This window comes from Quercus lobata, chromosome 6 (genome assembly GCF_001633185.2).
Source record: "Quercus lobata isolate SW786 chromosome 6, ValleyOak3.0 Primary Assembly, whole genome shotgun sequence".
Taxonomy (NCBI): Eukaryota; Viridiplantae; Streptophyta; class Magnoliopsida; order Fagales; family Fagaceae; genus Quercus; species Quercus lobata.
In genome coordinates this window covers 31433989-31445700 of record NC_044909.1, presented here as the reverse complement: position 1 = coordinate 31445700, position 11712 = coordinate 31433989, and the positions used below count along the sequence as shown (strand labels likewise).

The 11712-nt window shown below is 33.1% G+C and overlaps 1 protein-coding gene across 1 annotated transcript; it reads left to right on the top strand.

Moving 5' to 3' along the window:
- Positions 1 to 4473: 4473 nt before the first annotated feature.
- On the top strand, positions 4474 to 10637 carry LOC115993767 (TSL-kinase interacting protein 1). Its single transcript, XM_031117740.1, has 8 exons — positions 4474 to 4573; positions 6535 to 6676; positions 6987 to 7210; positions 7290 to 7528; positions 7609 to 7840; positions 8246 to 8740; positions 9981 to 10100; positions 10198 to 10637. Exons 2-8 carry the CDS (start codon positions 6550 to 6552, stop codon positions 10288 to 10290), a joined length of 1530 nt encoding a protein of 509 aa, XP_030973600.1. The 5' UTR covers positions 4474 to 4573; positions 6535 to 6549; the 3' UTR covers positions 10291 to 10637.
- The last annotated feature ends 1075 nt before the right edge of the window (positions 10638 to 11712 follow it).

Genomic DNA, 11712 nt, shown 5'->3' with positions numbered 1-11712 from the left:
GCGAACGAAGAGATCAATCGGTGCTGGGCAAAAGCTTGGGTCGTTGGTGCTGGGCGGGGGCTTGGGTCGACGCTGGGTAGGGGCTTGGGTCATTGGCACTGGGCGGGGCTTGGGTCGTTGGCGCTGAGAGCTTGAGAGATGAGAGCTTGACAAACGGCGTGGGCTGGGATGGCGTGGGATGGCGACGATGTGGGCTGGGACGACGACGGCGTGGACTGGGAGATGAGAGAGATGAGAGCTTAATGAGAGAGATGAGAGCTTGATAGATGAGAGCTTGATGAGAGAACTGAGCTTGAGAGTGATGATGAGAGAGAGCACGGTGAGATAGAATAAAAGAAATGAAAAAAAAAAAGTAAATTGCATTATTTTAATTGGAGGTTGAATAATTTTTTTTTTAGATATCTGCTACAGTGCACATCTATAAATAGATGTGCATTGTAGCAAATAAGCTAAAAATTATAACTTTACCTCCACTGTTGCAAGGCTTTTTTGGTATATTGGTGGAGCTAAAATAGTATTATAGCTTTTTAACTCCACTGCTGCAAATGCTCTAAGAGTCTATCTGGTTAGTTGAAAAAGTAGTGTTTTTTGTTTTCATTTTCAGTTTTTAGTAGGACTCACCACAAAAAGCTTGTTTGGTATAAGAACTTGTACTTAGTTTTCATTTTCAAAATCCTAAAAGTTGGATTTGAATACAAAAAATAAAAACACATTTTCAGCATTTTCATTTTCATAGAAAATGAATACAATGACAATTTTGTAAATATTGTGAAAATGCAAAGGGTCCCACTTGATTGATGTGGGCGCGTGTAAGTGAAAAAAATAACTTTAAAAAAAAAAAAAAAACAATGTCAAACCATGTATGATGAATTTTATACTCAAATAATGTATTCAAAATAACTTATCAAACATCCTCACTTACATTGTTTTCAGCAATAAATTTTCAGTTTTCAGCAAATAAGTGGTATCTAAACACACCCTAAGGGTCTATTTGGTTAGCTGAAAAAGTAGTGTTTTTTGTTTTCAGTAGGACTCACCACAAAAAGCTTGTTTGGTATAAGAACTTCTACTTGGTTTTCATTTTCAATATTCTAAAAGTTGGATTTGAATACAAAAAATAAAAACACATTTTCAGCATTTTCATTTTCATAGAAAATGAATACAATGGCAATTTCGTAAATATTGTGAAAACGCAAAGGGTCCCCCTTGATTGATGTCAGCGAGTGTAAGTGAAAAAAGTAACTTAAAAAAAAAAAATGCCAAACCATTTATGATGAATTTTATACTCAAATTATGTATTCAAAATAACTTACCAAACACCCTCACATGTAAAAATAAGTCATTTTTTCTATATTCAATTTTAGAATTTGAATATAGAAAAAAGAAAATGAAAAGTGAATATATCACTTTTTAGAACCAAACATGGCCTAGATTAGTGGTTTCTCACTTTCTTTGCTTTTGTTTTTGGTTCAAATTGAAATAATTTTTTAAAATATAAACTTTAATTGATAAAATTTAAAATTTGGGATCCATAATCACATGGTGTAAATGTATCCTTTCCAAATGTGAAGGAATTTTTCTTCAAAAATTGTCTTCATTTTCTACTTATCTATAACTACTCTAGTGGTTCACACTATTCTTCTCACATTTATTGATGAAGTAAAGCTTGTTGGGATGGAAGGGTGAGCACTTTGAGCAATTTATTGAAGTGTATACATAACATAGCATATTGAAAAAAAAAAGAGAGCGTAAAATAGCATTAGTAAAAGTAGTAAAAATGATTAAAGAATTAATATAAAATATTATTTCAGTTCTAATAAAATGGGGAAAAATAAATAAAATTTGTTGATTCTTATTAATTTACTTGGGATTTATAATTGATGTAAAAAAAAAAAAATTGTAAATGAATGAAAAAAAGGGCTTGCAAATTGAAAGTAAGCAAATTAAAAATATTTAAAGTAAGATAATTTCTATGAAGCATGCTTATGCCTACAAGTTAGGAGGTTATTATCATTAGCTTATACTAGTTATTGTATATAAATAGCCTAATGAGTTTCAAGCCAATCTCTCAAATTATATAATTGAAAGCCTATTACCATTAGCTTATACTAGTTATTGTATATAAATAGCCTAAGGAGTTTCAAGTCAAGCTCTCAAATTTTAAAATGGAAAGCCTAGCCTACCAATAAGTGCAATTGATGTATTAACGAAGCCTAAGGAATTTCAACTCCTAAATCATATAATCGAAATTCTAGCCTATCCGCATACCCTATCCAATAGAAAAAAAAGGCTCCTTTTATTTAACTTATTGATCTAGCTTTAAAAAGAGGTTTTTTGCGTCTTGTGTGACAAGCATATTCTTTTTTTTTGAGAAGAGTGTGACAAGCATATTCTAATAATTGTTTGCACCCAGAAAAATAAATTTAATATTATGTCAATATAAGCCTCATGTATGACAAGTGGCACAGAAGGTCTGTGTAAATAATAGTAACATTGGAAAAGTTAAAGCAACACATGAAAAATCAATTATTAGAAAAAAGTATCAAAGCCAAAGCAAGAAAGTTGCAGAGAAGCAACTTGAAGAATCAGCTTCTGCAGATAAGGGTTCAGTTGCAGCCTTGCAGAGCAGGTGGAATTGCACTTATCCAAAGTCTGCAAGGAATCAAGAATCAAGTTACCAAGAGCAAGAAGCATCAAGTTGTCAAGAGAAAACAGTGAAGTTGAATAAGAAACTGCATAAACGGCAGTGTAGTTTATGTTCTGTAAATAAGACTTGTACACTCAACGACTTGTAGTTTAGCAACTAGAGTTAGTTAGTTCTTAATTCACACGTGTCTTGATTAGTTATTCACTTCAGCTAATTCATGAGTTTGTCAAGTTAGTTACAGAGTGTTTCTCAGGTTTGTATATAAAGTGTAAAACTCAGTTAATGAAAATCAAGAAATCAGTTTTACCAAATTGCAAATTTCTCACAAAAAGCATATTAACTAAACTTGTGTTTTTTGGCAATCTAAAAAGGAATCGTGGGAATAAATGTTTAATAAAAAGGAGAATGTGTAAATAAAATAAAGATACAAAACATCCGAATCAACATATTTTTGCTTATATCTTAGTACTGACAAGCTGACAACCTTAACCTTAATAGTAGAATGAAGTTAGTGTGTGTATATATATATATATATATTATTATTTATCATTAGTAGATTGAGTAAGGACTCTTATTAAAGATCATATTACTTATATTTCAGCGATGCAAAATGGATTTTTCATTATTTAAGTGTGAATTTTTTTACTTGTAATTTCATCGCAATATAAAGTCTTTTAATAGAGGCAATTTTAAACTCACTTGAGGTAGATTATGTGTAAAAGATTTAGAGGCAATTTTGAACTAACGCCATATAACTTTGCAAAATTATATGTAAAATAAATACTATATTTGATTAATATTATCAAAACCGTCTTAATGATTAGTTTGCCACTTCAAACTTTACTAGAGTTTCTTCTAAAGTAATTTAATTACTTTTATAATTAAGTTATCTTATTAATTGAGTCTCATGACAGAAATTTTTTTTTGAAAGATAATTACAATATGCTGCTAACCCCGCAACTCGAACCCTTTCTCTCCTAAACCCCCAAACACTTTATACATGGAGAGGTGTCAATTCAACTATAAGGCTTTTGGCCTCATGACAGAAATTGAAATAGGTTGATTAAGGTATCTTTATATATATTAGAAGTCATCTATCAAAGACTACTTTGATTATAAAAGATAAAATGAAATCATTCTTTCAAGAGTGAAAAAAAAGAAGGAAAAATATATATATTTTTGGATATTCTTCCCTATTTTATATTTTAAATATTCATTTTGACGAAAATTTTCAAACGATAAAGAGTCAAATAAAAAACTGAGTAAAAAATGAAGGGCCAAAATGAAATTTTTTTGACATGTAAAGAGTAAAGAGCCTATATAAAAATGAAATAAACACAAATGATTAAAATGAAAATTTTGAAATGTAATGGGAAAAATGAAAATAATCCCAAATTTTAAGGGCAAAAAATGTAATTTTTTTTAAAAAAATATAGGTATGATAGAATTTTAACCTATGACATTTGTCCTATAATGATTATTTTTTATCATCAGGTCAAGATACTAATTAATTTTTGGTGTAGGAAAGATTCAAACTCCAAACAACAACAAATATTTTATCAATTAAGCTAATTAAAACCCACTTAAACACAAAAACTGTACTTTAATCAAGAAAAAATAACAGAAGTAAGGCCGTTTTTTGTTTTCATGGGCTGTTTCCTTAAAATGTTACAAAGCTCACAAGTCCAAAACCACTCGAACTACTGGACTTGGACTTGGAGGCCCAAGTTCAATAAAAGCCCTATCTTTTTTTTTTTTTTTTGTGTGGAAATAATTAAAATTTTGAATATTTGATTCTATAATATAGAGGCGGCACTTATAAATGAAACCGACTCTCTTTCTCTCTCTCACCCAAACCAAAAATAAAATTTGACATTTCATTCCCGCCAAACTCAAAATCTCTGACTTCGACGGCTCTCTATTCAGGTACGCGATAATTCGAAACTATCCTTGATTGTATTTGAATTGTAATTGATTTTGCGAGAGATTCGATCATAGTAAATTGTGTTTGTTTGTTTGTTTAATTTCGATTCTAATTTTTGGTTTTTCAAATTCTGCGAATATATACGTGTAGTGCTCGAAACCCTAGGGTTCGTGGATTTGTTGTGGTTTTAAGTAGTGGCCGAAGCCCTAGCTCGCGACGCGATTTACACTTGAGCTGTGTCACTGAAATTAGGGTTTCTGGTCCATACGCCAATTTGATCTCGTAAAAAAATACCTTGTTTGGGGATTTTTGATTTGTCTGCATTTGATTAGTGTGCTCGCTATACTAGAACGCTTTTTTAAGATGTGAGTTCAAATTTCAAAATAGGTGAAATTATACAATTGGTTCTCAAAATTTTAGTCCAGTATTTGAAATTTACAAATTTTTTTAGTCCAAAGAAATTTGTAAATGTAAAACCTAAGGAGGAATTATAATGGGATGGGTGTTCATTGGCCGGCTTGGCCGGTTTTTGAAGATTTTTTTGCACAAACTTCTGCTGCACCATGTAAGCGGTTTCTATAAGTGCAGTTGGATGGCTGCTAAGATGGGTTGCAACTTGTGGTGGCTGTGGGCTGTGGCCAGTGGTAGAGAGAGAGAGAGAGAGAGAGAGAGAGATCTGAAATCTGTTGGCTGTGGTCGGTGGCCTAGAGGAACATCTGAGGGGGGTGAGTGATTGCTGATTAGAGTATGTAGGTTTTATATGTTCCTCTTCTCCCCCCCCCCCCCCCCCCCCCCCCCCCTAAATGAGGTTGTTTCCTGTGACAGAGGTGGTTCGTGTGGCTCAGCTGAGGTTGGTTTTGTTGGTGTCAGTCACATTCTAAACATCCCTTGTAATAAAAAGCTACAGAAACCAGAAGGACTAACTACGTTTTTAATTTTTGAGGACTAAAAAGGAACTTTTCAAATTTCAGAGATTAAAATAGAACGGACCAAATTTTAAGGACCAAACTTCTACTTTTACCATTAAAAAAAAAATGGGTATGTGGTTTCTGAGGTTGCTCTGTATATGTGTTATAGGGAAAGAGATATGGTGAAAATAGTTTAGAAGGCCTGAACTCTGAACTGGTACTGCAAACCATGGTGTGTTTGAAGATCACTTAAAGTACTTGTCCAAAAAAAAGATCACTTAAAGTGTTTGGAAGACTTGAAATTTGTAATTTTTGGGGCATGGTTTGTCAATTGGGTAGGTGTTGGGAATTTGGAATATATTAGTCTGTATATTATGCTAGGGCCTATGTGATTCACACAAGCTTAAGCTAATTAGTTCTAAGTTAAAGGAGTTGAAAGAGAAAACTAGAGTATTGAATTTGTATTGCTGTTTCTGAGTTCAAGGAGGTGTAGATGATAGATTAATGCAGAAGGGGTGGGTTTTTTCTTCCAGGGACTATTTGTATTTGGTTTGTGTGGTTGTGATGAGGAATGTGAAAAAATTTTAATTCCCAGGAAGTCAAAGTTTTCTCTTAACTTTGCAGGGAACAATTAGAAGTGTTCTAGTTTGACCTTACTATTTAAGTTTTTTTTGGATTAGGCTTATTACCTGCTCCTTTTCAAGAGTCTTGTAGTTCAATTGGCACTTCTTGGTATTTCCAATATAGACATCCAGGGTTTAAATTCCCCCACTTCCAACTGTTGATTTATCATATAAAAAGAAGTTAGTTTTGGATTGGGTTTGCAAGTCAATGGAGTACTCTATATGTTTATTGTCTTTATAGCATATAAACTCCCCTTCCTTTTTATATAGTTGTAACCTGATCATGGTTCCAGATAAATTAGAAGCAACCCAATATGATGCTCATGCAGTAAATGTTCTGATCTTTGATTGCTGATGATCTGGAGGCTTGGATCTGAATTATTATTAATTTACAAGAAGGATGATGAGTTTAGTGTTTGGCTTAATTAACAGGAAAGTTGAATCACCATGAATATGGCTAGACAGCGAACCAAAAAGACAGATAAAGCTCCCTCAAAGCGTATTGCAGACGTCGGTCAGACTGGTGCCAAGAAATCTGCGAAGAGAACTGGGGGGCAGAGTCACAAACCAGCAGGTGAGGCACCACCTTTAAGTTTTAGACTTGAATTGCTTTTAAGCAGAATGCAAATTTTTTTTTTCCTTCATCATTGTCTAAGTTGTATTCACTCTATATACCATGTCATTTACTGAGTTTTTCAGATTTAACTCACAGATGGAACTGTTAGTTCTACTGTGGTTGGGATTGAATTATATGCTTGGTTAGGAAGGGAAAATATTATCAGATGAAAGGGACAAATGGACAATAGTCTCATGTATCTTTTGCATTCGGCTTGGTATAGTTCACTCCTACGTAATGCGTAACTTCTTGAACCTTCTTGTTTCAGGGCAAAGTGAAGAGTTTTTGGTTAAAAGTGATAATCAATCTCCTCTTTCTAGCACAGCTGTGGAAAGACATACGGATTTTCCAGATGAAAGGAGATTTGTTTCGGAGAAAACAAAGAGGTCACCTCTACTTGAGCTTTATCCAGGACAATCACTTCTTCCTTCTGCAAAGATCAAGTTGCAGCTTTTCCCAATAGATGAAGGCACATGTGTGGGCCTGGAAAAGGTGAAATACAGAAAAATGAATGTTTTGAACTGTTACATATTTTAGAATTTTAATTTTTTTATTTATAATTTTCTTGTAGGATGGATATCATCCTTATTTGGAACTTACTTTAAGTGTTCGGAAGAAGATTTCTTCTGTGCTTAAGCACCTAAATAGCAAGTGGGGTGGTTCAAGTATTACTCAAGGGGAGCCTATACTCTTTCCATACAACATACTGGAAAAACAGGCTGGTCACAGAGGATGGACATTGAATGACAATGATATCTGTGCAGGAGATGTCTATGAATCTATTGGAAGACCTGCAATTTTCCGCTTAAGGTATAAGGTCTAGTCATTTTCTCTTTTTATAGGCATTAGATAGTTTGTATGAAGTTTCTGACTTGGTTTCTCTTTTTAAGGTATGGATGGTTATGTTCTCCCGTGCCCAAAACTTTTGGTAAGCTTTCTACGTCAATGCCCTTTTCGCAATCGGAGGGCACACTGAAAAGTTTCAGCACTAATATGGAGAGCACGTATGGCATAGGGAGACAATTTGAGGATAAAAGTGAAGAGTTTAAAGAAAACAATGTAATTGAAGTAGCAGCTGCAGTTGTGGCTGAGAAGATTGTTAATGGACCAGTTGATCTTGTGGTATATTTTCTGTTCACCTTTTATGTTTTGGTTTTGTTTTTGGATGTTTCTCTTTAGCTAAAGTTATGGAATTTTCTGTATATTATGATTAACATTTAAATGAGAATTTTATTTTTAAATGTGGATATGGATTAAGCATTTATAGTTCCGCAAAGAAATATACATGTTGATATATTAAAATGATAAAATAATATTTGGCATCTGATTCTAGCCTTTTTATTCAGATGGTGAGAAATATGTATATGAATTGTTTTATAAAGTCTCATTTAGTCTTTTGAATTGGCACTTGCCTAGTTATGATGCCATAACATATGATTCTATGCTCCTAATTGTAGATGCAGTTGTAAATTAGGCTGTCATAAATTTTAATACTTTTCTAAAATTTTCTCATTTTTTTCTAACTAGGATAATGAACCGAGAATAGATGATGGCCTTGGACAATCATCAGCCCTGTGGGTTGATAGTCAAAGTAATATAAGCATTGGAGGCCTTCTCTCTGAAGCGTCCATACAGGGAAAATTTAAGAATTTTGATCCCATCACTGATTGTCTACCCAATATTAGCATTGGAGGACTCTTGTCTGAAGCATCCTTACAAGGCAAGTCTGATAACTGTGATCCAAATTCATTAGGGAGCAATGCAGGCTTGCAGCAGACTCAACCAATATGTGATTCGTTTGATGCTTATATCGCTGCCCAAATAAATTGTCCTCAAGGTCCAAGGTTATCCACTCAAGATTCACACTCATCTATATTAGATGCTGAAGAAACATGCCATGCATTTCCTTGTAAAAAATTCTCATCCTCAGGGAAAGATGTTCTGCCTTTGAGTGGAAGTGTGTTTACTGCAGACTGCAGCCAGGATGCCAGTTCCAATTCATCCAAATTTCCTAAAACTCAGGTTTGCTCAATTTTATTAACATGTTCTATGCTATATTGCAATGTTGAAAAAATTGTGGCATAAATATGCAGTTGTAAAGCTTACAGGTTCAATAGTGAGATAGCTTTCAATCCTCTTCATCGTATGATACTTGTATTTAAGCAATATGTATGTTAGTTTTTTCATATAAATTAAACACCAGATTAATCATAAGTGGATTTCTGGATTTTTTGTAGTCAAGAATTTTTTTATGGTGAAATCTATATGTACTTTACAAATTGAAGTTAGGTTTGTTACATCAATCACGGTTTTGTATAAAAATTGAAATCCAGGAATTTGTTGAAAGACATGAAATTTGTAAGAAATGTTTAATATATTTAACGTTACAATTTTTTTATATATTGAATCCCAAAGAGTGTGCTGGAGATTATAACATTGATACAAAACGTTGGATAAGGTATCATTCTTGTTTTGCTTACATGAGTAGCTAGAGCTCTTTGAGCATTGATTATTCCCCGTCCCACACACACCAGGTAATTACAGTCAGGATTCCCTTGAGGGTGGCCCAAAATGTTGAACCAAAGACCTCATGGGGGAACCACTAAACACTACTTGAACAACATCTTGGGGTTGCGTGAGGTATCACTTGTTCCTTGATGAAAGAGGACTGGGGGACTTAAAAAGAAGTCTCAATGATACACATGGACATTTTGCATTTGGTTTGGTTATTCAGGACCGTTGGCTATCAACCTTTTGAATATGAAAGAATAGATGTAACGGGTGATGATTCCTAAACAACCGTTAGGTAAAACTTTCCAAATGTCTCACGTTTAGGAATAGACTAATTTTGTCATTCATGGTTTAGATCATCTGGTGAGCATATTTTTGGCTATGGCTTTCACAATTTTGAAGTGGTTGGGATAAAGGCTTTAGGAGGCTGTTAGCTATCAATAGTCTTTTGCATTTTTGGCTCATTAATCTCATCAGTGCAGTGAGAAAACTTATAAACTGGCCAATAGCACCTGTAAATACCCCTATGATTTTATACACATGGTGTATTTGGATTCTCTTTTCTTTTGAATAAAATTATTTTTACTTGTTTAAAAAAAAAAAAAAAAAAAAAAAAAAAAAACCTAGTTGGGATAAAGGCTTTGGACTTGAAATAGCTTAAGACTTGTGGGCTTTAAGTTACTAGTTTCCACCTTATTTGCACCTTAATAAGTTCCAATTAGTGTTTTTAGTGTTTGTTACTGTTATGCAGGTCAACAATCAAGCTGGTTTCACACATGATCATGCTCGTCAAGAATCTGAAACAGACCTGTTGCTGTGTTCTCGAACATATAATGATGAAAGCAGTCTTGGGTTGTCAGGCATTAAATGGGTACTTGAATTTGTTACTGAAGTATTCTTTTGATTCTTAATGACTTTGCGAATAGTAAATTTGATTATTATTATCTTTTTTTTATTGATGGTTACAGACGGACTCTCGCGGACCCTTTGATCTTGGTCTACCCATCTCTCAGAAGCTTATCAGTGGCGATAGTATTAGCATCGGTAGATTTGTTAGATAGCTCTAGATGAGTTCTAAAATTGCTTCTGTTGGAAGCTGAAATGTTCCTGATGAAGATAAGAAAATATAGAAAGAAAACAATGAAACTAACAAATTTATAAGCTTTAGTTGATGGCTAGATAAATATTGCAGAATATTAATTTGCAAAATTGCATATTTGAGGCTTTGCAGTATCACTTACTGAAAAATAAAACAAAATTTTTGCAGTGTCTTAGGTTGAATTAGACAAGTAATTTTTGCAGCATCTGGAAGAACATAACGGTACTTGGCTATTATATTGATTTTTGTATGTGTGTATATACAACTTAATAAATGAATATTTAGGTTACTTATTTGTGATTGGTGATACATCTATTTGAAAGTATCATTTGTAAATTTTGTAGTATTTCTGGCATTACTCTTAATAAATTTATTTAATATGTTTTTTATGTGGCATTAATTACGTTCATTGTTACGTAAATTTGTATGATTTTTGTAATAAAATTGGTAATTGTTTTTGCATTCTCCACTTTGTATCCCAATTCACCTTATCAATTACAATTAAACACCCCAAAACACGTTTTAGAAGAAATGTCTCACTACTCAAAGTTCTAGTGACATGAAATTTGAGGTGTTTGGTGTTCTCAAAATTTTCTTAAATATAAAAGGTAAGGAATAGTTAATCGTGAAGAGACTCTATCTATATGTGATCGTAAATAAATAAAGTGTTCTCATAATTTGAGGTGTTCAGTGTTCAATGTTTTTTTATTGGGTAAGAGTGTTCAATGTACTTGGCTACTAGATTGTTTTTTGTATGTATGTATGTATTCATAAATAGAGTGCTTGGGAATGTAATGTTTAGGTAATAGTTGTTCTAGGAGCACAACCAATTCCATGTCCATTTTTTACAACTATCTTACATGGCAAATTGTGATTGGTTGTCTGTCACTTTTATATGAATCAATCACATTTTTTTTTTCACCACTCACAAACCACATCAAATTATGTATCAAATTGGAGATGATTGGAAATTGTGTTTCTCAAAAAATGTGAACCGGATAAGGCAACTCTAGATTGAGTTAAAAAAAAAAAATCCTTTTGGGGGTGATTGGAAATTGGAATACACTGCTTTTGGTGATCAATGGCCATGTGAACGCTGCTTGGAAGTTACATTGGGGTGAAAGAAAAATGCTTTGAGATGGTTTTTATAATTGCCAAAATTTGAATATATATATTTTTTCTTGTAGTCGTTGCTGATTAGTTACAAGTTTACAACATCCAAGAAAAAAAAACCCGAGATAGGTTATCCACTCATCCTCTTTGTTCTTTTATTTGAATGAATGATTGGTAATTTGTCTTTCGAATGTGATTGGTAGATTTCAACAACTTAATAAATGAATGCTTTTTTTTTAGTGATTAGTGATACATTTGTAAATTTCATGTA